Source organism: Palaemon carinicauda, chromosome 40 (assembly GCF_036898095.1).
Source record: "Palaemon carinicauda isolate YSFRI2023 chromosome 40, ASM3689809v2, whole genome shotgun sequence".
Lineage (NCBI taxonomy): Eukaryota > Metazoa > Arthropoda > Malacostraca > Decapoda > Palaemonidae > Palaemon > Palaemon carinicauda.
In genome coordinates, this window is record NC_090764.1 from 64,650,352 (window position 1) to 64,678,314 (window position 27,963).

The 27,963-nt window shown below is 46.3% G+C and overlaps 1 protein-coding gene across 2 annotated transcripts in view; it reads right to left on the bottom strand.

Annotated features, from left to right (window-relative positions):
* Nucleotides 1-1,086: 1,086 nt before the first annotated feature.
* LOC137631826 (uncharacterized) overlaps nucleotides 1,087-27,963 on the bottom strand; it is a 90,896-nt gene continuing 64,019 nt past the window's right edge. For both annotated transcript variants that reach the window (XM_068363831.1, XM_068363830.1), the window contains exon 2: nucleotides 1,087-3,254. In XM_068363831.1, the coding sequence (XP_068219932.1) occupies nucleotides 1,149-3,254 (2,106 nt within the window). In that variant the 3' untranslated portion in view covers nucleotides 1,087-1,148. The remainder of the gene's footprint in view (nucleotides 3,255-27,963) is intronic.

Here is a 27,963-nt window from a genome sequence, read left to right on the forward strand (position 1 = left end):
AACTGAATAGCTCCATAAATATTCATGCTATTTGAAACCGGGAAAGGCATTCAGACTAACTAAATAACACATGCGTTATGAATGACAGCGCCCATGGCGCCTCCGGTGATCGGCGATGCTCCCACTCCTAAAATTAATCTAATTTCACTGTGAGGCAGGAGCTAAAATTTATACGCTGTAAAGATTCAATACTCAACTTTCCAGAGGCAGAAGAGGCTGGAGATTGCATTATAAATCCAATTATTCAAAGCGTAACGAGAGAGCAACAGGGAAAATCACAGTGCGAGGCCGCTACAACTAAAGGAATAGCGCACTGGGTTGACTAAAGCGCCATCTAGATACCCTTCAGTAGTACGAGAGGAAAGGGTATCTTGATAACGGCTCCCCTTCTAAATTTGCCACTTTCCCTCTCAAAGCGAATACGCTATTCGGGGTGAAGATCGCTATGTGTCGTATCAAGCATACATCCCCTGATAATGCGATATCCATGAAAGAAATTTAAGGATATTCGCGCCAGGAGTTAGAATTCTGGAGACCTAATGGTTAAATTCTCTGGGAATATCACTGTAGCCAAATATTCCTTAGAAAGCTACCTTAAGGATCCTTCCATCAGGATGACATGGCTTGAGCCCAAAAATATTTTTTGTAGTTAGAAACCCGAGTCATTTATGTCAAACTTTCCCCCTCAACCATCTCACAAGTCCCAGGCCTAAAGGTTAAAGGTCAAAATTATTTTGCAGACTGACAGGCTTGTGTGCAAAATTATTTGATGAGGGGTTGGCATTCTAAGAGGATGAGAGCATGCGAAGGATCCAGGAGAAATGAGCTGAAAACAACCGAATCAGAGCAGATAAAGTTATCAAACAAAATCCACCCCAAGGAGAAAACTGAAACTGATATCAATTGCTCAAATAACTTCCATGTAAATTCAATTTAAGTAATGGTGCAATTTTATTTCACTCATTACTTTGTAAGTCATGATAAACATTTATATGGAATATTGAGTACCATGGTTAACTTCTGGTCTTAATATAACAACAAATAGGAAAGAGGTCTGTATTCTTTGATAGAAATAAAACCATGAAACGTATGAATAATACTGCTGTACATTTATTTAACATCATCTCAGTTGTAAAATTTAAAAAATATTAATGTACTCTTAAAACCAAGTTTTCACACATCATAAAACAATTAATATTTTCCACTTCTGATGGAGTTATATCCCAGTCACCAACTCTGCTGATGGAACGTATATCTTGACAAAAGTGCATTAAATATGCAATTGATTCACTATCCAATTCCAGATAATAATCGTCATTAGGTTTCTCTGCTGCAATAATAACATCCCTAACTCTTCTAAGATGTGGTGCCAATCGGCCAATATATGAATTACTGATTTGTATCGTGGAGTGTGGTCCTAGAGTTAAAACTAGAGTAAATGCCTGCAAAAACGGAGCACCTAAAATAATCTGATACAGGGTATCTTTATCCAAGTATTTCAAACCAAAAAACTGTAATTTCGAAAGTCTAGAAAATTCAGGAATTACACCATCTGTTTTAGACTTACTAGAGTACGATTCCTTAATAACCTTTAAATACTTCATATAGGCACAAACTTTTGTATTTAACTTTTCCATGTAGGAATAAACTGTGCTCCTATCACATGTAGTATAGACTTCCTTATAATACTTCACTGAGAAGTAATCACTCTCTTTTTCTTTGTCAGCTCGTAAATGAAAAGGCGACACCTTTCTGTATTTCTCTGCAATATTTTCTATTCCACCAGCAACAGGTAACTCATCAAGAAGTGCCGGGCACGTTATCGACAGATTTTTTAATGAACGACACTGTTTGGCAAGTTCGCACACATTTTCGAGAGATAAACTATGAAGAAACTCAACATCTAAAGACACAAGGTTACTAAGATGAGGAAGAATACTATGAAATGTGTAAGCTCTTGAATCATATGGAGTAATTGTTAAGTGTTTTAAATTAGGAAACAACTCTTGCAAATTGGATGGTCTCATAACAACATTTGCTACAAAAACTACCTCTTCTACACAAGAAAGCTTTACTTTGTTCAGTCGTTTTGGATCTACACCAACTAGTCGATGACCTCCAGCTGTCCCATCAAATTTTTTAAGCTTTAACATTAGAGGCCTGTAGCGTTTTGATTCATTCAACTTACACAAAACATTATACAGACATACACCACTCACTTCTTCTAAATACAGTAATGTTTCAAAAATCTTTATCATTTCTTCAACCATGATAGCTTCTTCTCTTGCCTCCCAGTTATAATTAGGGAGTAGCAAAGTTTTCAGAAAGTAACACCCTTCAGCAGTACCATCAAATTTTCCATGTCCTTGTCCATCATTACCATGAAGACCACCCAATGCCTCCACAAAATCTGCCTCCTTAAACAGTCTTTTTCCGCTTGAGGTCAATGCATCAACAAATTCACCAGCTGCTGCTTCATAGACACAGTAACGTTGTAAATCAAACATCTCCCCACTAATATCCAGGTGCCAAAGGTTAGGACAATAACAGCATATATTCCATAATAAGGCTCCACTAGCTAAGTTTCTCATACATATTTTAGTTAAGGATGAAAATCCACTTTTAAAAGATATGATTGTACTTGCAAACACCCAGTGACTTATTTGCTGCATTTCGAACATATATTCATCATTCTTATATTTTCCATTATCAAATATACATTCTTTTATCATTCTAAAATATCCCTCAGTTAATTCATTTATATCAAATGTGTAAATAGCTTTAGGAGAAACAAAGCACTTTATAAGGACGAGTAACATAAATTTCATCTTAGAAAAACATTTCACAGCAAGCAAATTTTTAGTTTCTCTTATGTCATTTCTATAGCTACAAGAAGTTATTTCATAACACACGGACTTCAATACCTCGGTAAAAATTCTATTTCTAAATTCAAATGGCAATTCTTTCATATACTCTAAAAATGGGGTAGTTATTTCTTCAGAACATTTTATCATTTGTCCCGCATTATAAAAGTTTAAACCATCAATCTTAGGGTCCACCGGTTTGCAAGGCACTCCTTTTAAGAACGCTTCTATTTGGTCTTGGTTTGGGTTTACATTCATGTGCACAGCTACCAAGGGTTTATTAAACTTCTTTGTAATAGCATCGACTCTTTGGAGAATGGGGGAGATATTCTCACAGAGAGCTTTTATGGATGAGTCTACCAGACTCTTGGGAGTGTTATAAGGTGGCATCTGAAAAAAAGATAAGTAAAATCACATATCTTTAAGTAATTTATTATGTTCCTTATTATAACAACACAAGTTCTTTAAAAAGGAGTAGGTCTTCAGCAGGATTTGGAATGTCCGTTGAATCTCCAACAACACTGGTGCAGTTGTAGGCATATGGAGAGGGGAGGGGGGAAGAAGCAAGCAGCCTATCTGACTACCAGTATATCAAAGAACTTTTGACTCCACAATGACAAAATAGGATTAAGTACAAAGTATATACAGTACTCGTTATAATAATAAGTGATCACGTTTCCCTTTTACCATCCAATGTGACTGATAATAAATTTCTGATGGAACATAATTAGCATTTTATCCAGTCCCTGGTAATGCAGTTTCTGCCTCGAAGAACCTCAATTAATGTAGTTAAATTTTCTCTTGATGGCAGATAATACTCAAACCCCCCGCTAATTCATTCCCGTCTCTCATTGATCCACGATTTCAAAAGGATAGATTTTCCGACACATTTATTATTAGTATTACAGTGAACCCTCGCTACTTCGCGGTTCGACCATCGCGGATTCACCACTTCGCGGGTTTTTTCCATAACCCATATATATACGTATATACATATCGCGGATTTTCCGGAAATTTCGAAAATACCGCGAAATCTGAAGACCCCCAAATACGATATTTCGTTACCTGTAATTCCATTAATACTGTAATTAGTAATATCTGCTCTTACTGATTGTTCATTGCATTACATATGATATATAATTCAGCACAGAAAGAAATAAAACACGAAAAGAGAATGTGATCATACGATAATTCAGTACTGTATACAGTACGTAGTAAAATTAAATCGAACATGAAACGCAAATCAGATGCAGTCATACCATATTAGAATGGTGTAAGGCTGCTGCTGGCTACTACTGTACTACAAATGTAATGGATGTGTTTCTTTTCCATGAATCTTTTGTATGTATACGTACGTAGTACTGCATCCAATAATATGTTATTTTTATTAGTAAAATAAATTTTTGAATATACTTACCCGATAATCATGTAGCTGTCAACTCCGTTGCCCGACAGAATTCTATGGAGGGATACGCCAGCTATCACAATACTAGAAGGGGGTGTACTTACCAGCGCCACCTGTGGCCAGGTACTCAAGTACTTCTTGTTGACACCTCCTCAATTATTCCTCGGTCCACTGGTTCTCTATGGGGAGGAAGGGAGGGTCGATTAAATCATGATTATCGGGTAAGTATATTCAAAAATTTATTTTACTAATAAAAATAACATTTTTCAATATTAAACTTACCCGATAATCATGTAGCTGATTCACACCCAGGGGGGTGGGTGAAAACCAGTGTACAAGATTAAAGGATAGCTAAGTATCCCATATTTCATATAACAGTTATCTCAAATAACAATGAAATAATAAGTACCTGGTAAGGAAGTCGAATTGAACCGTTACTCTGCCTCTTTTTTAAGTTCGTCTTCCTTACTGAGCGCAGCGTTCCTCTTGGAGGCTGAATCAACCCAAAGGTGCTAAAGTATATAGGGTTGCAACCCCTACTAAAGGACCTCTACAAAACCTCTAACCCAGGCGCTTCTCAAGAATGAATAGACCACCCGCCAAATCAAAAGGATGCGGAAGGCTTCTTAGCCTACCGTAACAACCATAAAAACAACAATAAAAGCATTCAAGAGAAAGGTTAAAAAAGGTTATGGGATTAAGGGAATGTAGTGGCTGAGCCCTCACCTACTACTGCACTCGCTGCTACGAATGGTCCCAGGGTGTAGCAGTTCTCGTAAAGAGACTGGACATCTTTAAGATAAAATGATGCAAACACTGACTTGCTCCTCCAATAGGTTGCATCCATTATGCTCTGCAGAGAACGGTTTTTATTAAAGGCCATCGAAGTAGCTACGGCTCTTACTTCGTGGGTCCTTACCTTCAGCAATGCAAGGTCTTCCTCCTTTAAGTGAGAATGGGCTTCTCTAATCAGAAGCCTTATATAATACGAAACCCCGTTCTTGGACATGGGCCTCGAAGGTTTCTTGATGGCACACCATAAGGCTTCTGACTGTCCTCGAATAGGTTTAGACCTCTTAAGATAATATTTGAGAGCTCTGACAGGGCAAAGAACTCTCTCTAGTTCGTTACCTACCATGTTGGAGAGGCTAGGTATTTCAAACGATCTAGGCCAAGGACGTGAAGGAAGTTCGTTCTTTGCTAGGAATCCGAGCTGAAAAGAACATGTTGCAGATTCGGTCGTGAAACCAATGTTCTTGCTGAAGGCATGAACCTCACTGACTCTCTTAGCTGTTGCAAGGCAGACGAGAAAAAGAGTCTTGAGGGTAAGGTCCTTGAAGGAAGCTGACTGGAGAGGTTCGAACCTAGATGACATAAGGAACCTTAAGACTACGTCTAGGTTCCAGCCTGGAGTGGATAGACGACGCTCTTTAGACGTCTCAAAAGACTTAAGAATGTCTTGAAGGTCCTTGTTGGAAGAAAGGTCCAAACCTCTGTGGCGGAGAACTGAAGCCAACATACTCCTATACCCTTTAATCGTAGGGGCTGAAAGGGATCTCTCATTCCTAAGATGTAGAAGGAAGTCAGCTATTTGGGTCACAGAGGTATTGGTAGAGGATATTGAATTGGCTCTACACCAGCTTCGGAAGACTTCCCGCTTAGATTGGTAGACTCTACGAGTGGAAACCCTTCTTGCTCTGGCAATCGCACTGGCTGCCTCCTTCGAAAAGCCTCTAGCTCTAGCGAATCTTTCGACAGTCTGAAGGCAGTCAGCCGAAGAGCGTGGAGGTTTGGGTGCAACCTGTCTACGTGAGGTTGACGTAGAAGGTCCACTCTTAGAGGTAGAGTCCTGGGGATGTCGACTAGCCATTGAAGTACCTCTGTGAACCATTCTCTTGCAGGCCAAAGGGGAGCAACCAGCGTCAGCCGTGTCCCTTCGTGCGAGATGAATTTCTGCAGAACTTTGTTTATTATCTTGAACGGTGGGAATGCGTAAAGGTCGAGATGGGACCAGTTCAGTAGAAAAGCATCCACATGAACTGCTGCAGGGTCTGGAACAGGGGAACAGTACAGCGGAAGTCTCTTGGTTATGGAGGTGGCAAACAGATCTATGGTAGGTTGACCCCACAAGGTCCAAAGTCTGTTGCACACACTCTTGTGGAGGGTCCATTCTGTGGGAATGACCTGATTCCTTCTGCTTAGGCGATCTGCTGAGACGTTCATATTGCCCTGAATGAACCTCGTGACCAGAGTGAGGTTTAGACCTCTTGACCAAATGAGGAGGTCCCTTGCGATCTCGAATAGGCTCCTCGAATGGGTCCCTCCTTGCTTGGAGATGTAAGCCAAGGCTGTGGTGTTGTCTGAGTTCACCTCCACCACTTTGCCTAGCAGGAGGGACTTGAAGTTCAGCAGGGCTAAATGAACTGCTAGAAGCTCCTTGCAGTTGATGTGGAGCAATCCCTGTTCCTCGTTCCACGTTCCCGAGCATTCCCGTCCGTTCAAGGTCGCACCCCAGCCCGAGTCCGATGCATCTGAGAAGAGATGAAGATTGGGGGTCTGAATAGCCAACGATAGGCCCTCCCTGAGAAGGAGATTGTTCTTCCACCACAGGAGAGTGGTCTTCATCTCTTGGGTGATTGGGATAGAGACTGCTTCGAGAGTCGAACCCTTGTCCCAATGAGCTGCAAGACGGAATTGAAGAGGGCGGAGGTGGAGTCTCCCTAGCTCGACGAACAGGGCCAGTGATGAAAGGGTCCCTGTGAGACTCATCCACTGTCTCACCGAGCAACTGCTCCTCTTCAGCATGCTCATGATGCACTCTAGGGCTTGGCTTATCCTGGGGGCCGATGGAAAAGCCCGAAAATCCTGACTCCGAATCTCCATTCCCAGGTACACAATGGATTGGGAGGGAATGAGCTGAGACTTTTCTATGTTGACTAACAGACCCGGTTGTCTGATTAAGTCCAAAGTCCAGTTGAGATTCTCCAGACAGCGACGACTCGTGGAGGCTCTCAACAGCCAGTCGTCTAAGTAGAGGGAGGCTCTGATGTCCGATAAGTGTAGGAATTTTGCTATATTCCTCATCAGATGAGTGAACACCATAGGAGCTGTGCTTAGGCCAAAACACAGGGCTTGGAATTGGTAGACAACCTTTCCAAAAACGAATCTCAGGAAAGGTTGGGAGTCTGGATGAATAGGAACGTGAAAGTAGGCATCTTTCAAGTCAAACGAGACCATCCAGTCCTCCTGTCTGACCGCTGCTAGGACCGACTTCGTCGTCTCCATCGTGAACGTCTGCCTGGTGACATACGCGTTGAGCGCGCTGACGTCCAGCACCGGTCTCCAACCTCCTGTCTTCTTGGCCACAAGAAAGAGACGGTTGTAGAAGCCCGGGGATTGATGGTCCCGGACTATAACCACTGCCTTCTTCTGCACAAGTAGCGACACCTCCTGGTGCAATGCTAGCCTCTTGTCCTCTTCTTTGTAGTTGGGAGAGAGGTTGATGGGAGATGTGGTCAGAGGTGGTTTGAGGCAGAATGGAATCCTGTAACCGTCCCTCAGCCAACTGACAGACTGGGCGTCTGCACCTCTCTTCTCCCAGGCTCGCCAGAAGATCTTGAGTCTGGCTCCTACTGCTGTCTGGAGATGCGGAGAGTCAGTTTCTTCCTTTAGATGTCTTGGAGCCTTTCCTAGACTTGCTCCTGTAAGAGTCTGGACGGGAGCTTCCTCGGCTGGGGGCTCTACCACGAAAGGGCGGTATGAACCTCGTAGCAGGGGTATCAGCCACTGGGGAGCGATAAGTCTTGGGGACTGAGGTAGCAACCTTAGACTTACGAGCCGATGAGGCTACAAGATCGTGTGTGTCCTTTTGTATCAGGGCAGCAGACAAGTCCTTAACCAGCTCTTCGGGGAAGAGGAACTTCGAGAGCGGAGCAAAAAGGAGTTGTGACCTTTGACAAGGTGTAATGCTGGAGGAAAGGAAGGTACACAGCTGTTCCCTTTTCTTCAAAACCCCTGATACAAACATCGACGCAAGCTCACCAGATCCATCCCTAATGGCCTTATCCATGCAGGACATTAATAGCATGGCAGAATCCTTGTCCGCAGGAGAGGTCTTCTTGCTGAGGGCCCCCAGGCACCAGTCTAGAAAGTTGAACATCTCAAATGCTCTAAATACTCCCTTCAGTAAGTGATCAAGGTCTGAGAAGGTCCAGCAAACCTTAGAGCGCCTCATTGCAGTTCTCCGAGGCGAGTCTACCAGACTTGAGAAGTCAGCCTGGGCAGAGGCAGGTACTCCCAAGCCTGGTGCTTCTCCTGTGGCATACCAAACGCTCGCTTTCGAAGTGAGCTTAGTCGGAGGGAACATGAAAGAAGTTTTGCCAAGGTGTTGCTTAGTCTGCAGCCACTCCCCTAAGATCCTTAACGCTCTCTTAGAGGACCTTGCTAGGACTAGCTTAGTATAGGTGGACTTAGCTTGTTGTATGCCCAGCGAAAACTCAGATGGCGGAGAGCGGGGAATAGCAGAGACAAAGTGGTCTGGGTAAACCTCCCTAAGCAGAGCCAAGACCTTACGAAAGTCAATAGACTGTGGAGAAGGCTTGGATTCATCCACGTCTGACGAGGGATCCAGGTGTGCCGCCTCATCATCAGACGCCTCATCACCAGAGTGTAGCGAAGAGATCGGACAAGAATGCTGAACAGCAGAGTCAGAACGAGTAGGAACAATATTAGTGGTTTCCTCTTCAAGTAACTGTTGAGGGAAAACCTGAGGCTCAGACTGCAAAGGCTGAATAAAAGACGAAGCAGAAGGAAGGCGCATGGGTGGAGGAGGCTGACTCCTAGCATGAGTGGTTGAACCCAAGGGTTGCGCTTGCTGAGCTGTTGGCGGAAGCGGAGTAGCAAGTTCCTGTTCCTGTGGTGTGAGCGGAGCGCGATGAGGTAGAGGCTGCGCAGAACAAGGTAAATGTCTCGCAAGCTGAGGCTCCTGAGGCGCAAGGCTAAGGTGTAGTGGTGCTTGCCTTGTGGAGGGTTGAGCTCGCTGCAGCGAGAGCTGAGGAGACTGACTCATGGACGGGAGAGGTTGTTGTACCTCAACCGAGTGTTGCACCACTGGTGGAGCAGCAAGTGGAGGCGGAGGAAGAGAGGTATAATCCTCCTGATCCCATTGTAAAGGTTGCCTTAAAGAAGGCGGAGGCTGAACACCACTGGGAACAGCAAACTCAGAACGAGGCTGAACATCGTACGCCTGGCAGGTGGTACTGCGATCAGGCGGAGCGAGCGCAGGCGGAGCGAGCGCAGGCGGAGCAAGCGCAGGCGGAGGGAGTGTAGGCGGAGGCGGAGGCGCAACACTCTCAGCCCGACACTCACGCATCAAGTCCGAAAGCTGTGCTTGCATGGACTGTAGAAGAGTCCACTTGGGGTCGGCAGAAACTACAGTAGGCTGAGGTAAAGCCTTAACAGTCGAGCTCTGTTGTGGCAGAACCTTACTCCTCTTGGGCGGAGTGCAGTCGACAGATGACTGCGGCGAGTCAGAGCTGAGCCAATGACTGCAACCTGGCTGAGCACTCGCGGACTGGACTCTGCGTTTAAGTGGTCTCGAGACCTGAGACCAACGTTTCTTCCCTGACAGTTGATCAGCGGACGAGAAAAAAACGGGCTCAATCGTCTGCAGGTGGGAGTGACGGTCTTTGGAAGACACGCCCGCAACCACCGAGGATACTTCTGTGCGCCTAACAAGGCCTGCCGAACCCTTATGCCCTTCGACATTGCTTCTCCCCTGGGCTTGGGAGCTTGCAAGAGGTCCCGGACTGGGAGGACGACTGGCTCGCACAGAAGTATCCTCACGCACCACACTGGCACTGACACTAGCACTTGGCACTGCACTGACACTAGCACTCGTCACAGCACTGGCACTAATTCCACCCACTGCACTCTTGACCTTAAGTTCCTTGACTTCGGCCATCAGAGACTTATGATCACTTACCACTGACTCTACTTTATCGCCTAAGGCCTGAATAGCACGCAAAACAACAGACATATCAGGCGGAGGGCAAACAGTAGGTTCGGGGGTAGCCACTACAGGGGTAGGAAAAGGTAGGGGATCATGAGGTGAGGAAAAAAGTGAAGAGTGAGAAGAACTCCTCCTAACTCTACCTCTCTCTAACTTAGTTGAATATTTCAAAAGACGGACAAATTCCAGTTCCGAAAGTCCGGCGCATTCCTCACATCGATTTTCTAACTGACAGGGCCTGTCCCTACAGTCAGAACAAGCGGTGTGAGGATCTACCGAGGCCTTCGGAATACGCCTATTGCAAGACCTACATCGTCTATGGGAGGGGGCTTGCGAAATGTCAGACATCTTGAATCCAAAGAGTTAGCCAAAGGGGGTTCCAAAATCAAGCAAAAGATCGTTAACCGTTAATCAGGACTATATAAAAGCTATCTAGCTAATATAAGAAGGTTTCCAGTAAAGCGACAGCCGAAATCTGAGAGAATACTTCACCAATTAGCCGTGAAAATACTCGAAGATCATAAGCGTATCCCAGAACGTCTTGCCGGAAGCACGACAGAGGAATAATTGAGGAGGTGTCAACAAGAAGTACTTGAGTACCTGGCCACAGGTGGCGCTGGTAAGTACACCCCCTTCTAGTATTGTGATAGCTGGCGTATCCCTCCATAGAATTCTGTCGGGCAACGGAGTTGACAGCTACATGATTATCGGGTAAGTTTAATATTGAAAAATTCTTTGTTGCAAAAATCACATTTCGAATAAGCGTACGAGAGAGAGAGAGACACACACATCCTACAAAAGAATAAAATAGCATACGTAAAGCTATTATTATTATTGATATTATTATTGTTGTTGTTGTTAATAAAATTACTATTGTTATTATTATTATCATTATTATTATTATTATTACTGTATTATTATCATTATTTATTATTATTATTATTAATACTGTACGTACAGTATACGCGGGGTATCTTGTACTTTGAGTTGGTAACCTACGCATCATATAAGACAGGTTGTGATTGGTTCAAGCGCTGATAGATGACGAATCAGAACTCAAGTTTTGTTATCTAGCCTGTGATTGGTGTTTTGCCCGCATTTCCAGCTTCCAGCCTCTGTTCGCTGCCACTTTCTCTTACGCCGTATCGCTGAGTAGACGTTCTTAAGTTTAATCTGTGCTGTGTGCGACTGTTTTAAGTTGAACTTTTTGTTGAACTTTCTGTTAAATCCTACTGTACAATGCCTCCCAAGCGTTCTGCTTCTACTAAGGCTGGTAGTGAGCCTAAACGCCACCGAAGGATGATGACGATTGCTGAGAAGGTTACGCTTCTCGATATGTTAAAAGACGGTAGAAGCTACGCGGCCGCAGCGCGCCATTTTGGAATCAACGAATCCACTGTTCGCTATATCAAGAAGGACGAGGCGAACATTAGAAAGACGGCTGCAATCACCTTTAGCAGATCAGCGAAGCGAGTCGTTACAACGCGTAATAAAACGATCATACGCATGGAAGGTGCTTTAGCTGTGTGGATTGCCGACTGCCGGAAGAAGAACATAGCCTTGGATACGAACACCATCCGAACAAAGGCTTTGAGCTTGTATGAGAATTTTGCTGCAAAGGAACCTCAAGACGACAACGGCAACCATGCTGAAGAAGATGATGATGCAGATGAACCTCAACCAGGGACATCCACTGATTTCCAGCCTCAGAAACAACGTTTTTCCGCCAGCAAAGGATGGTTCGCGAAGTTTCAGAAACGCTTCGCCCTGAAAAGCGTTTCCCTGCATGGCGAGGCTGCTTCGGCTGACACTGCCGCTGCTGAAACTTACGTGAACCAGACGTTCAAGAATATTATCGCCAAAGGTGGATACAAGCCGGAACAAGTGTTTAATAGGGATGAGACCGGCTTGTTTTGGAAGAGAATGCCGTCGCGAACTTTCCTGTTCAAAGAGGAAGCCAAAGCCTCTGGCTTTAAAGCATTCAAGGATCGCGTTACCCTCGTGATGTGTGGCAATGCTGCTGGATTTTTGCTAAAGCCGGTGCTTATTTATAAGTCGAAAAATCCTCGCGCTTTGAAAAATAAAAATAAGAATCTCCTTCCCGTGTACTGGATGCATAATCCAAAAGCATGGATTACAAAGATGCTGACCTCCAACTGGTTCCACCAGTGTTTCATCCCGCAAGTCAATGAATATCTCGTAGAGAAGGGCTTGCCATTCAAGATCCTTCTCCTTATGGATAACGCTGGTGGACACGCAACTGACCTGTCGCGTGAGGGCGTTCAGGTTTAGTTTCTGCCACCCAACACCACGTCATTAATTCAACCGATGGACCAGGGGGTTATCAGGGCGTTCAAGGCCCTCTACACAAAGAATACCTTGGCGGACCTCGTTGCGTGTGTGGATGCTGCCCAAGAGGATGAGGATGAAGATTTTAACTTGAAGGCGTACTGGCGGCAGTACACCATAGCCACGTGCCTGAAGAATATTCAGAAGGCACTTCAAGAGATGAAACCTGCAACTGTGAATGTGAGCTGGAAGAAGTTGTGGCCCGAGATTGTTTACGACGACGAGGGATTTACACCTGCTGAAATCCAACACTCTGCAGTACGCAAATCTGTGCAGTTGGCTGCCATAATTGGAGGTGACGGGTTTGGCAACATGACGACTGAAGACGTCGACGAGTTGTTGGACTGCCATTCCCAGCCGCTAACTGACGCAGACCTCGAAGACCTGACGAAATTGGCAAGCGAAAAAGAGAGTGAAACCCAGGAAGAGACCCAAGAAAATGTCGAAGAAACGGGCTTAACACTAGAACGGCTTGCCAAGGTCTGCAACCATATAAAGGAGGTGAAAGAAATGTTGCAAGAGTGGGACGAGGATATGGTTCGGTCTATGCAATTCTCCAACAAGGTCGATGACATCATGACTCCCTACAGGATGCTCTTAGATCGAAAAAAGAAGCAGCGGCAACAACTTCCGATCACAATGTTCTTCCAGCCTCGCAAAAAAGAGCCAGTTCCTCCTGCTACTACGCCTTCGGAAGAAATTGAAGAAGTTGAAGAGGTGTCCCAGGAAAAGACACCTCCGTCTGAAGAGACGTAAAATACATCATTGGCTGCACAGTAGAAGACATCATCAGCTTCATCATCATCATTTCTACTGTGCAGCAAATTCATCGCCATCATCATTCAAGTTTTTCTTGAACTTCTTTCGTGGTGAGTACAGTAACAATCTTTATTTTTTACTTTAATATTCTAACATTTTAATATTTGTGCCTGCTTTATAGTTTAGTACTGTAGGCATTAAGTTAAAGGGAAGGTTTTAAAAGTCTACATGTTGTAACCTATCATATTTTTTTTGTTTAAAATTTACATTTACGTACGTAAAACAATCTCTCTCTCTCTCTCTCTCTCTCTCTCTCTCTCTCTCTCTCTCTCTCTCTCTCTCTCTCTCTCTCTCTCTCTCTCTCGTAAATTGATTTTTTCGTTTAAAATTTACATTTACAGTACGTACGTAAAACAATCTCTCTCTCTCTCTCTCTCTCTCTCTCTCTCTCTCTCTCTCTCTCTCTCTCTCTCTCGTAAATTGTTTTCCTGCTTTGCTACGTACAATATGTACTGTACAGTACTGTATGATTTTATATAGATACGGTAAATTATATTGTAAGGTAACATATTTTGTAAATGCTTTGTACTGTAAATACTGTACTGTATCATTATTTATCACTTTCATCATGCGCGTTAAATGCCTTCTTTGTTCTGAGCGTGGTTGTTTACTGAGCGTACAGTACTTTATGACGCCGTCGTTTCAGGCGGCGTCATAAAGAAAAACATTTCATTTGGAAGTCCTAAGAAAAATTAAGTAAAACATTGGTAATAACAAAATCAACATACTGTATAATCAATATAATCGATGCAAAAACTAACCTATACATATATGTGTACACTAAATGAGTTTGCTTCTTCATTATGATCAGAGATGAACGTAAACAAAACATTGGTTGCCATTTTTTATCGTGCTTTTTAGGTGTTTAGGAAACGCATGATATAAAATCGCCTTTAATATTTGTGCCTGTTTTAGTTTAGGGTGCTGTAGTACATGCATTAAGTGTTCTGTACATTAAAGGGTAGTTTGTTAACAGTACTACGTACAAGGGAAGGTTTTAAAAGTCCGAATATACATGTTAAATAAATAGGTAAATATGATGTCACTACTTCGCGGATTTTCACCTATCGCGGCCGGGTCTGGAACCTATCTACCGCGATAAACGAGGGTTCACTGTATTATTATTATTAATTTTGGGCTCGAGCCCTGTCGTCCTGATGGAAGTTTCCTCCAGCAACTTTCTACTGTATAATATTTCTGCGATTGATATTATAAGAGAATTACCCCCGGAATGACTATCCGAAGACATTAAGTATAATCAGGGACGTATCCTAAGATAACCATAGGTATCTGCACCCCGAATAGACCTTGCCCAGTCTAATCCTCTAAGGGGAAGGATAAGTGAGGAGCCGTTACATATCCTATCACCTTTCGGTGCTCCCATACGACCCTGCTGCTTTATTCCTTCTCCGCAGCTTGTTTGCTTCTGTGTGATATTTTTGTGTGTGCTCTTTTCACCTTTTTTTGAAGATTTTCTTTGCATGTCGGCTTCCTCTTCTTCGTCAAAGTTGAGTACCTACCTCTTTTTGCCTTTTGTTTTAGATGTTTTTGCTTTGGTTCCCTTCGGGGAGTTATAATTTAGCTTTTGCGTGAGAGGAAGCCTGAGTGCTTCGAGTACAGCTAGCCATGGCGTTGGGTTTCGTACCTGATTGCTTCTTTTTCGTGTTTACTTGTTTATTTGGTAAGTTTCACGTTAGCTAGTAGTTTTTTAGCATTACAATGCTTTGGGCTTTATTCTAAGTTAGCATTTACATTGCATTTTTATTATTTAAGTCTTTTTGAGTTCGTATCAGTTTCGGCTTGCCTAGCCTGGAGACAGTAAGTCGTTAGTTGGACACGAACTCGCCATTTTTGTTTTTGGTCTTTAGTTCCTGTTTTTTTGACAGTGGTAACTTCCCTCAGGGAGGTTTTTACTCAGTCATACTAGTCTCTGAGATTTTTGTTCCACTTGTTGGCATTTCTCAGTACTCTGACCGTTTAGACTCTTGGCCATCGTGCAACAAGCATTTGAATTCTCTCAGGGCTAGGAAGGCGCAGTTTTTTGGAGTTCCCCTTTGCAAAGGGTGAGCTAACTTATCTTGTTTAGTCAGTTCGCTACTGACTGTCTTACTGCCTTTTCTTTTAGCCTCTGGATTTTTTTTGACTTGTCGTATCCAGGCCTAGCCTATCCTTCGATGGCGTGTTCGTTGGTCCGTTATGCTACATTCATTCATATGTTCTAATGTTGGCTTACGGTAGTTCTATCATGTTCCCCTTGGCGAAGGGTGAGTTTTTTCCTGTTGGTGCGCTGACAGTTGTGTACTGCCGTATCCTAGCCTATGAGAATTTCAAATAGAGTAGTAAAACGGATTTTGAGGGAAGCGAAAAATCTATTTTTGGGTGAGATAGCCATGTCGTCCTGATGGAAGGTTCCTATAAGTAGCTTCCTAAGGATATTTGAACTACAGTGATATTCCAAGAGAATTTACCTTTAGGTCTCCAGAATTCTAACTCCTGGCATGAATATCCTTAAAATTTCACTTAAGGATATCGCATAAATCAGGGGACGTAGGTATATCTTGATATGACACATAGCAATCTTCACCCCGAATAGCATTTTCGCCTCGAGGGGGAAGAGTGGCAAATTAGAAGGGGAGCCGTTATCAAGGTTACCCTTCCTCCCATACTGTACTACTATTGAGTATCTAAATGGCGCCATATGCAAGATGGCGGTTATTCCTAGTAGCATTGAGCATGGTGCTACAGATATAGTAGTTTCGGGAGGGATCCTGCCAAGGCCTTTTCTATAGAAAAGGAGGGCGGGCCCATCAGGACGACATGGCTATCTCACCCCGTTTTTAGGGCTCAAGCCATTTCGTCCTGATGGAACTTTACCAGAGAATTACTAGAAAGTACTGTATCTGTGGATTTTCATAGGTGCCTTAACCTTGGGACAATTTCTCTATGGTCATCTGGACCATTGAGACAAATGACGTTACCGTTATCCGTCATTACCACTAATCATAGACAATGATAGTGCTTCCTGCCCCCTGCAAGGAAGAGTCATACTAGACAGTAGAAAAGGGGCCTCAAGGTTAGCATATATTGTATGAACAAACATAAGTATTCACCAGATATACAAACGGTCTCACGGTTTGTATATATTGTCGGAACAATATAAGTGTCAACTATATCCATTGTTTGTAAGCATACAATGATATGATGTTTACTTAAATAAACAAGTAAGAGAACTCTGGCATATTTAATGTGCAAATTGCAGGGCGAAATAGGACGCAATTACATTCTAAAAGACATTCATTTAGAATAAATGACTAATGGAATAACTAGTGTAACGAATGTAACGTGTTAAAGGAATTATACGTGCAAAGTATACAGAAAATATTTTCCCTCCCTGAAAGAGAAGAAATGATGAGTGCCAATCTAAAAATCACAAATTTTAAGTAATTTGTATTTTTCCTAACAGTACTTACCTCGAACTACTTTCTTAGGAGTATCTGGGATTCTCCTCCCAACCGACCAGAATTTTGTGTAGTTTCCCCTATCTCCGTTTTCTCTAGTGGGTCCCTCTGTGGCGGATGGATACTCACCCTGAGGTGACCCGGGTCAGCGTGCGAGAGCATCGAGCTAGGTCTGGGTTGTCAGTAAGCTTTTGATAATTATGGTATCAAACTCCTGTAAGACACTCGGGGAAGGCTGGGCGGGCAATAACCCGAAAGTAGTTCGAGGTAAGTACTGTTAGGAAAGATACAAATTACTTAAAATTTGTGATTTGTTCCAACACGGAGTACTTACCTCGAACTACTTTCTTAGGAGACTTACACCTTAGGAGGCAGGGGTGGACTTACAGGCCGGAAGACCCGATAGATGTCAATTGATTGAGCCTAGATAGGAGGCTAGGTTCTAGCTGACAATAAAACGGGATAGGAGACTCGGGGAGAACTACGCAAAAAACTCTCTAGTGTCTATGTAACTCACCTCTGTGAAATTCATCCGAACGTGGGCGTCTCCAATGAACAACTCTCACATGGGCGGAGGAAAAGGAAAGGGAACAGAGGGGAAGCAGGAAAAGGGGGAATAGTAAGGAAGGAACTTGTGTCTCTTGGAATTACTTCCCACGGGCTTCCCCAGGGCTTCAACCTTAAACCTGTTGGAGTGCGGAAATGACTGGGCCGATGGAGAAGGAGTCCAGAGACTTCCTTGTACAGTCCTTCAGGTAGTGGGCCGTAAAAGTGGATTGTCTGGACCATGTACCCGCTTTCAGAATCTGGCCCACTGCCATGTTCTTATCGAAGGCCAATGACATGCTCAGACCTCTAATGTCATGGGAGCGCAGTCTGCCAGGCAATGTGGATCCGTCACTGTCATAGGCTCTCTTTATGACTTGTCGCAGCCAGAAGGGGATGGTGTTCCTGGACACTGCTTTCTTTACCGGGCCGAAAGAGACAAACAGGCTCTTAATCCCCAGCTGAAGTCTGGCTGTCCTTTCAAGGTATTTTCTAACTGACCTGACTGGGCACAACAACAAATCTTCAGGATTGTCTGAACACGGAATTTCTGGGACCGAAAAACCCTCGAACCTGGGTCCCAGGAAGCAGGATTCTGCGTTTTGGCTACGAAGTCAGGCAAAAACTTGAAACTTAGGTCTTTCCAACCCTTCGAGTGCGAAACCTCGTACGACAACCCGTGGAGCTCACTGACACATTTAGCGGAGGCCAAGGCGAGGTGGAAGACCATCTTAAGGGTAAGGTCTTTGTTATGAATGTTCCTGAGGGGTTCGAAGGGTGGCCTACATAGGGCTTTAATGACTCTGGCTACGTCCCATTGCGGTACTCTAGAGGAACGTGGAGAACGCGATTGTTCGAAGCTCCTTATGAGCATCGAGATCTGCCGAGAAGCTCCTAGATCGAGTCTCTTGAGGAGAAAGACCTGACCCAACGCGGCTTGGACTCCTTTGATGGCCGGGATAGACACCCCTAGGTCGTCTCAGGTGAACCAGGAAGTCCGCTAACTTGTGAATAGAAGCAAGTTCGCTACCTTGTCAATAGAAGCATCCAATGGCCTGAGGTTCTGGGAGGCGCACCACTTTGTGAATGCGGCCCATTTTGCTTAATAGATCGAGACTGAGAATTTTCTCAGATAGCCAGTCATCCTCGAGGCGGTCTTTGACGAGTATCCTTCCTTCCTCAGGAGACGCTCGATAACCTCCACGCATGTAGGCGGAGGGAACGAGGGTTTTCGTGAAACTTCTTGAAGTGGGGCTGACAGAGAAGGTCTTCTCTGTCCGGCAGTGGCCACGGTGGGAGGAAAGCTAACTCCTTTAGGTCTGCGAACCACTCTCTCTCCGGCCACCAGGGCGCTACCAAAGTCATCTGCAGATTCTTTGCGCGTCTAACCCTGTTGCGGACTTGTCTGAGAGTTACGAAGGGAGGGAAGGCGTACACGGTCGAGACCGTCCCACAGGTGCTGGAAGGCGTCCTCGAACGCTGCCGCTGGGTCTGGCACTGGAGAACAGAACACGGGGAGCTGGGCGTTGAGCTTTGTGGCGAACAGGTCTATCACCGGAGACCCCCACTTGAGGATGATTGTCTGGGCCACCTTCGGGTGTAGGGACCATTCTGATCCCACTACTTGACCCACCCTGCTGAGGCCATCGACTAGGATGTTCTTCTTCCCTGGAATGAACCTGGCTGTGAACTCGATGTGTTCCCTCTCGGCCCATTCCAGGATCTTTGATGTGAGGTCGCACAACTCCCTTGATTTTAGTCCTCCCTGCTTTTTTTACGTAGGCTACCACGGTGGCGTTGTCGCACATGAGCGCCACCGTGTTCCCTCGGAGAAGGTGGACGAACTCTATGCATGCTCTCTGGACCGCCATCAGTTCGAGAACGTTTATGTGCAAGGTCCTCTCCTCGGGGGACCACTTTCCCTTCGCCGTTTCTTCAAGGAAATGAGCTCCCCACCCCTCTTTCGACGCGTCTGTGAAGAGCAACATCTCTGGAGGGGCGGTCGCGAATGGCATCCCTTTAAGGGTGTTCGACCTGTCGGACCACCACTTCAGGGTCTCCTTCGTCTCTGGGGAAACGGCGACTATCTTGTGCAGAGACTCTCTCGGGGACCAGTTCTTTCAGGTTCCATTGAACCGTTCTTAGCTTGAGTCTCCCTCGAGAGACTAGCTTTTCCAATGATACCAGGTGGCCCACTAGTCTCTGCCAGTCCTTGGCCCTCCTCGGAGTGTCCGATAGGAAGGGGAGGATTATCTGGTCTAGTTTCTCGAGCCTCTCTGCGGATGGGAAGGCTCTCCCCAACTTGGGAGTCCAGGACCATCCCCAGGTAAGTCATCCTGGTGGAGGGGATCAACTGTGATTTCTCCATGTTGATGGTGATCCCCAAGTCCTTGCAGAACCGTAACAGCTTCGCACCTTGCTCCTTCAGTGCTGCCTCTGAGGCTGAAAGCAGCAACCAGTCGTCTAGGTATCGGATCAGGCGGATCCCCTGCTCGTGTGCCCAGACTGACACTATTGTGAAGACCCTCGTGAAGACCTGCGGAGCTGTCGACAGACCGAAGCATAAGGTCCTGAACTGTAACGACTGGGAACCCCACTTCACCCTGAGGAACTTCCTGCTGGAGGGGTGGACAGGGATCTGAAAGTATGCGTCCTTGAGGTCCAGGGACATCATGAAATCCCCTTCCCTCAAGGCTGCCATCACTGACTTCGGAGTGTCCATCTTGAAGTTGGTCTTGCTTATGAACTTGTTGAGGGCCAAGAGGTCGATGACTGGCCTCCAACCACCTGTCGCCTTCTCCACCAGGAAGAGCCTGCTGTAGAACCCCGGGGATGGGGCCTTGACTAGTTCTAATGCTCCTTTGCTCAGCATGGCTGACACCTCTTCCTGTAATGCTGCCTTCTTCAAGGCATCCTTGGGTGCCAGCTATTCTGCTCGTTGGTCGGGGATCAGAGGGGGTGGGTCCGCTAGGAAGGGAACTCTGTACCCCTCTCTCAGGACTGCCACGGACCACGGATCCGCCCCATTGTCCCGCCATGCTTGCCAAGAACGTTTGAATCATCCCCCTACCTGAGGCTTCGGCAGGAGTAGGGGGCCTCTCTTCCTACCTCCTCCTGGAGGCGTGGCTAGAACGGCCTCTCCTGGAGCTGGAGTAATTTGGTCTAAAGGAGGCCTGCGGAGTAGTACTTCCCCTACGGGGGGGGGGCTGCGACACTTGACGCCAGGAAGAAGGGGTCTCTTCTAGGTTGTGCAGAAGGGTGGGGACCGTCCTGCGCAACCCTTCTATGAGTGGGATGTCTTGCTGCAGGGGGCCTGGAATCTCCTGTCTCCTTGAGCTTTCGGACCCTCTCCATAGCTTCCTCCACTGCCTTCAGGGGGAAGACGGAGTCACCCCACACTGGTGAGTTCCTTAGGCACTTTGCTTCCCTCTTGGGGAGCTTATGGACCAACTTATTAAGGACAGTGTCTATCCTCCGCAAGATCCAGTTGGCCGTCTGTGTGAGGGACTGGAAGGTGAGGAACTTCATGGCCTTCCTCCCTGAGCAGATCAGTTCCTGGAGTAGCGTCTGGTTTTCGGGTACCGCCAGGTCATGAGACAGCTGAAAGCCAACTAAGGTGCATGCCCACCAGTCAAACCATAACGTGACATTCACTATATCCTGGGCCGTATCCTCCATCATCGAAGCCTCGGCTGGAGAAAAGCACACTGGGGCAGAGGAGGCTCTGTCTTCTGAACTGCCCTGGTTGAGGGTGGATATTGCCGCTTCCACTGTGCGGGGCCCCGAGTGCCGTCCGTCAGGGATGTAAAACCTTTTCTGGGTCCTTAACCCCAGCAGCAGCTTGAAGGAGCCTTGGGCCCTGAGAGAATTTACTTGCCCCACGACGTACCTGTCCATGTGATTCATCCCTAACTTAACGTCTGGGGCCAACGGGAGGGTTAGTGATGGCTTTTGTTGGGCGGGGTTGTCGACCATTCTTCCTAGACCCGAGAGCCAAGCCTGCTCTGTCGAAGGTTTCGGGTCGTCCAGTCTATGATGACGTCTAATTAGGGCTAGCACCTTCCAATAGGACGACACCTCGTCCGCTGAGCACTCACCGTCGTTCATCAGGCCTTCCATCACTTGATCCTCCGTGTTGGGTGCATCGCCGAGCATGGATGGAGCCACGTGGGAGGCTACGTCATCTCTTTCCCGCCGATCCAACGGCGCGGATACTTCCAACACGGGTGGATCCGCTGAGACGGAGGTAGCCGTCATGGGTCTACCTCCTCCCGGGGAGCTCCGTGGGGCCAGGGGTCCACGGTGAGCCGCCGGTTAGCCAGGGCACTTTGACAGAGCTGCCGTGGTACCGGGGATGGAGGCCATGCTATCGGGCCGAAGCAGAGGCTCTCTCTGCTTGGCGGATGGAGCCAGTGACTTGGCGGGTAAAGGCATGGCGAAGTCGAAGTGTGTCGGCGGTTTCGACCGACGGGCGGATCGAGCGGACGCCACGAGGTAAGGGTGAAGGAGCGGCTCTAGAGGGCAACGCGGTAGGTACTGGAGCGGCGGCTGCCCTGATCAGCTCACTACGGGGAACAGTCACTCAAATCCACTTGTCCCTGGACGAGCGCCTCTTCTTGCTCCTCTCTCTGGAGGTCTTCGAGCGTTTCCTGGAAGGGGCTGAGCGGGAGCGAGATTTCCTCCTACGGGACCTCTTCCATTTTCTTTTTGCCTCACGGGGGTTGGAGTCTTCCGAAGAAGACGCGTCTGACGATGACGATGAGGAAGAGGAGGAAGAGGAGGAAGAGACAGAAGAAGAGCTAGCCGAGTCCTCCGACGATGACGTAGGGTCTTCGTGCTGGTTCACCGGCGTGAACGGCTGCATAAAGTCGGGCGGGAGCGTCGACAACGACCCCAGGGGAGTCCGTAGCGCCTTCCTAGATGCGTACCAACAGTCAAACTCCTCCTCTTGATGCATCGGCGACCTGAAGGGCGTCCTAAGCGCCGTCCAAACAATGGAGTCGGGGTCCAACAAACCTGTAGGCTGCCTCTCCTTGTTTACTTCTCCCCCGGGCGCTGAAGTACCTGAAATGCACTGCCACGACGCGGGGGAAGGAGCCGATCCTGTCTTCCACCACACCAGGTCTTCGGTCTTGACGGGTCCTGCGGGTACCAGAACCTCGTCTCCCGAGCACACTCCCGTCTCCCCAGCAGGGCCCCCCCACACTCCTGCGAATCAACAACAGCCCCCACATCAGTTACATCGGACTCATGCCCGCAACGGACTTACCTCGTCCCCTACTCTGGGTAGGGGAAGGTGACGGGGAACCTCTCTCCGATGGAGCGGCAGGTGACGCCAAGGGCGTAGCGGCGCCCACCTTCTTAGGGGACCTCTTTGGAGCCTTTTTCTTCTTGGTAGCGTACAAGGTATCGCACTGAAAGTGTCAACACCTTTTCACCCTAATTGATAGTCCCAATCAATTAACTGTTCATAGCAGCACTAAACGACAGGTTTTAATACACTACCTGCTGCCACCACATAATGCTTCAGTTCATGGAGTTGCTTCCAAAATGTTGATGAGAAGGGCTTTGAACAGAGATGACCAAGTCCCTTGGACTTTCCATCCAGTATATGAGCGAAGACGCTCAAAGTCCATATACTGAAAAAAGTTCAGTGTTGAAGCAGTACACCTGCGGGTGTACTGTCAGGATCCGCTCTGCGAATGAAGTAGGTGAGCTTTGCCCTCAGTTGTTTTAGGAATAAGTTTGGTCCTGAGGTTTCTGCTTTGAAGAGCTGCCCTCTCCTGAAGTCTGAAGTTCTACGAAGATAGACCTTTAGACACTCTACTGGACATAGAGAGACATCTTCCTTCAGAGGGCAGATTCTCCAGGGACCCCATCTTTTAGTGGGTAGCTCGTTCTTGGCGAGAAAAGCTGGATCAGGAAAGATTCAGTTCTCCCACTTCTGTGAACTGAATATGGCCCTCATTTCTTGATAGGGCTATTTCAGTAACTCTAGTCCCTGAGGCTATAGCGAACAGGGAAATAACCTTCTGGGTTAGATCCTTGTGAGAACAATCTTCATTGTTCATAGATGAAGCATACTGTAATGTAGGACCTTGTCCAAAGACCATGAAATGGCTTTGGAGGAGCAGCAGGCCTAAGTCTAGCGCATGCCTTCGGGATCTTGTCAAAGATATTGTTCATCAGATCCTTGAAAAGCATATAGAAGAGGTCTAGTCAAGGCTGACTTACACGTAGTTATCGTGTTAGCTGCCAGACCTTGATTATGAAGGTGGATAAAGAAGGACAGACAGAAGTCTATTGAAATTTCTTTCGGTCCTTTTGCTTTAACAAAAGCAACCCACTTTTTCCAAGACGATTCATATTGTCTTCTAGTTGACTTAAGACTTGTATTCTTCTAAGAAGTCTATACTGCCTTTTGAGATCCCAAATCTTTTCTTAACCGCTAGGGCGAGAAAATCATTAAATAAAGGTTTTGGGTTCTCTGTGATGAATCGATGACAGTTAACTTCTGAACTCGTTGAGATAGTGCTGGGTTCGGTACAAAGGCCAGCCTCAGCCTCAGTTCCCTCACTAGAGAGAACCAGTTGCTCTTGGACTAATTGGGAGCCACTAGAGCTGCCGTTCCTTGGAAGGGTCTCAGCATGTTGAGGACCTTCAGCAGGAGATTGGATGGAAGGAACAGGAAATTCCGGGTCCATCCATTCCAAACTAGGGACATGGGGTCCGTTATCTCCTCTAGAGGGTCATCGTATGGGGCTACATATCGAGGTAGTTTCTTGATGACGCTCGTCACGAAGAGGTCGATCTGCAGTTCCGGGACTTGTTCCAAGATGGAAGAGAATGAGTCTGCGTCTGTGGACCATTCTGACTCTATCGGCTTGAGCCTGAGTAGAGCCTCCGCTGTCACATTGCGGATCATTTGTAAGTGAACTGCTGATAGGTGCCATCTCTTTAGGCAAGGGATGGCTAATATCTCATGGATTATATGGGACGATCTCGAGCCTTGTCGGTTCGGACATCTCACTATCACTTCGCTGTCCAAGATCAGCCTGATGAGGGCTGATCTGCGTGGGGAGAGTTTTCCCAACGTTAAAAGGACTGCAATGGCTTCCAAAATGTTGATGAGAAGGGCTTTGAACAGAGATGACCAAGTCCCTTGGACTTTCCTTTGATGGGAGTGAAATCCCCATTCTTGCGTCTAGGCATCCATGTGGATGATCATCGATGGTAGAGGTGGTTGCAAGGGCACGGTCCTTATTAGGCTCTTGGCCTTCAACCATGGGTTGAGAAGTGATCGAAATAAGGCCGATATCGGTCATTTTAGATCTCTTCGAGCATTTGATGCGTATCTTCTCCAGACTCCTGACGCATCTTTCAGCTGTGCGCTTAGCACTGGGTCTGTTACTGCTGCGAACTGGAGAGAGTTCAGTACTCTTTCCTGTTAGTGTCTTGAAATCCTGTCGGATTACAGTAGTCTCTTGACCGACCCTGCGATCTCCTTCCCTAAGGAAAAGGCGAGACAATGTGACCTTAGGTTCCTATGCTTTTCCAGCCATTGAAACCCTTGAGCTGGAGAGAATCGAGACTTCTTGAAGTTGGTTTTGCATCCCAGATGTTCCAGGAACTGAGTTACTTCTTTGGATGCTTGCAAACCAGCTGTTTCGGGTGCTGCCCGCGCCAGCCAGTCGTCCAGGTACTTTGTTACCTGAACAGTTCCTAGGCGTGGTTGTTGCACGACTGCATCTGCCAATTTCGTGAAGATACTTGGGACTATGTTTAGTCCGAAGAGTATGGCTCTTAGAACATACTTTATCTTCTGTAACTTGAATCATAGGTAGGAGGAGAGGGGGCGACTGACTAGAAGATGCCAATAGGCATTTGTCATGTCTATCAAGATTGTGTACGCCCCTTTTTGTAATAGGGTCCTTATGTGTAGAAGGATTAACATCCTGAACTTGCTGTTTCTTATGAACTTGTTGAGTGGCGACCAAGTCCAGAATGACCGAGTTTTCTTGAGTCCTACTTGGGAACACAAAACAGCCTTCCCTGGAATTTGATGGACTTTGCTTTCCTTATAACCTGTATGCTCCAGAGCTATAGGGTATACTCTTCTAATATGGGGTTGGGGTGTTGGAAGAGTTGAGGAAATGATGGTGGAGGCATGTCTAGTTTCCATCCTAGTCCAATCTTGATTAGGCCTTAGGCCCAAGGATCGAAGGTCCAACGATCCTGAAATTGCTGGAGCCTCCCTCCTACAGGAAGCGTCTCCTTGCTTCAATTGATCGAAGGGTTTACCTCCTCGTTGAGCAGGCCGAGGGAAAAGTCTATTGACTTCTTCATCTTCCTTTTAAGTTGGGGACCCACATCCGGGGAAGACTTCCTCTTTGAAGAGATGCCCCACTTCTGGAGAAGGTTCCTATTCTCCGTGATGGCTGTCTCGACTACCTCTTTGACTACTTCGTTTGGAAAGAGGTCGTTACCCCAGATGTTGGAAGATATCAGCTTCCTGGGTTTATGTTTCACTGTTGCAGCAGCGAACACGAACTCTCTACAGGCTCTCCTAGCCTTCATTAAAGCATATAGGTCTTTTATTAAGGTGGCCATATGCATTTTGGCCAGGACCATGATCGTGTCTGGGGTACTTCGTTGGCCTGCACACATCTCCATACAGTTTTGTAGGGATAAAGAGGCCGCAAGTCTCTCCTTCGTCTCTTGTTCCTTGCACAAGAGAAACTCAGAAAGTTTAGGGAGATTCTCGCTGAACTGTTGTCCAGCGATGTCCGCGTCCAGTTTCCCTACTGAGAAGGTTAGGTGGACTTCCTTCCATTCCTTCTCCTGCTTGGGCAAGGCTAGTGACAGAGGCCTGCACTCCTCAAGTGCAGGGCATGGTTTGCCTGCCTCCACTGCCTTGGCAACATATTTAAATGCCTTCCACGTAAAGGGGAATGCTATTGAAGCAGGAACAAGAAAGTTAGGGTGTTTCTTGCTCAAGGCAGACACTTTCGACACCGAATAACCCGCCTTTCTCGGGCTACTTGACAAGAGAGCCTGTGCCTTATCGTGGTCGAAAACCATGACTTTCTTCAGTTCTGTCTTCTCTTTCGACATTGGTTCATGCTTCAGTCGAATGAAGCAATCAGGGAAAGCGTTAAAGCTTGGCCAAAACTGGATGTCGTCTAAGGGGACAGATCCCATGTTCTCTGAGATGTAGAGTTTGCCGTTAAAAATCGGCATAAGCTCCGCATACCTCCAGGGATTGGTTTTGGAGCCGGTCGGGAGGTCTTGGTCTCTGGGTCGCTTGAATGACCCTCGGGAGGCAATAAGTGGAGCTTCACGGAGCTCTTTCTTGAATTTCGCTTCCCTTGTTTCGCCTCGTTTGCGAACATTCTCCATTAAATCCGGAAGATGGGACAGCGCCTGGCTCGTGTTGTCCAATGGAGGGGTAGAAAGTGAAGACATCGAGGGTAACGGCGCCGGGGCCGGCACAAATGGACGGAATCCCGACACGACATCGTCATCTTCTTCCAGAGGTGTTTCCCTGCCATCCGTCTCGATGGCAATCTGGACGCAGGGAGGTACGCGTCGTGCTTGGGGCACAACCATTTCACCAACCGCTTTCGGGAACAGTAAGCTACGCATCCTATCGTTAGGTAGGTATGGTCCCGGACAGTTCTTCTGTAACCCTCTTACCCATTTGCATAGCTTTTTACGTGCCGCATCTCTAGACTCCACTGACTTGGAGTCATCAAAACCTTCAGTCACTAAGGTCAGGCAGATATTGCAGACTTGGGGGTCCCAATATTGCAAGAATTCGGTAATAACAGTGCAGGGGGCATGAGACCTGCATGCTTTATGATCGTAGAAGTACTTACTCCTAAGGTTGCAGAAGATCGCATCGCATTTTATCTGGGGTTCCTCCTGTAAAGAAAGGAAAACAAAATGAGTATACGATAGTTTATCTCACACGATAAACAGAAATGCAATTATTCATATTTTAATCATTATGGCTTAGGATAGTAAGCTAGAAAGAAATAGGAAAAGACACATACTTGTGTATCCCTCCCAGCCAATTGCTGTATCCTTCCTTCAATATTAAAGATAAAGAGTTTCCTCTATCAGGGCAACTCGAAAGAGAAGGGTTCTAACCCCCTAGGGATAGAAACAGTGTACACTGCCACTGACACTTCTAATTATTTAATATTGTGGGGTAAGTATTAACTGATTTCCAATCAGAGTATTGAAGGAATTCTATTCTTTCAATATAGGTTCGGTCTCAGCGAAAGCCTGTACAAGGGTACACAAGATATGTTAGAAATTAACTACTGTATAATAATACTAAAGTTTTCTGTTTGCAGTATATACTATATTGCAAATATACTAGCCATTGTATAATCATATACTGTAGTTCAGCCGGTGTGTTGCCAGCATGGGTAGCACCTGGCGGCACGGTCCGGCCGGCATGTCGCCAATTGGACTAGAAATTAGAAAAGACACATACTTGTGTAT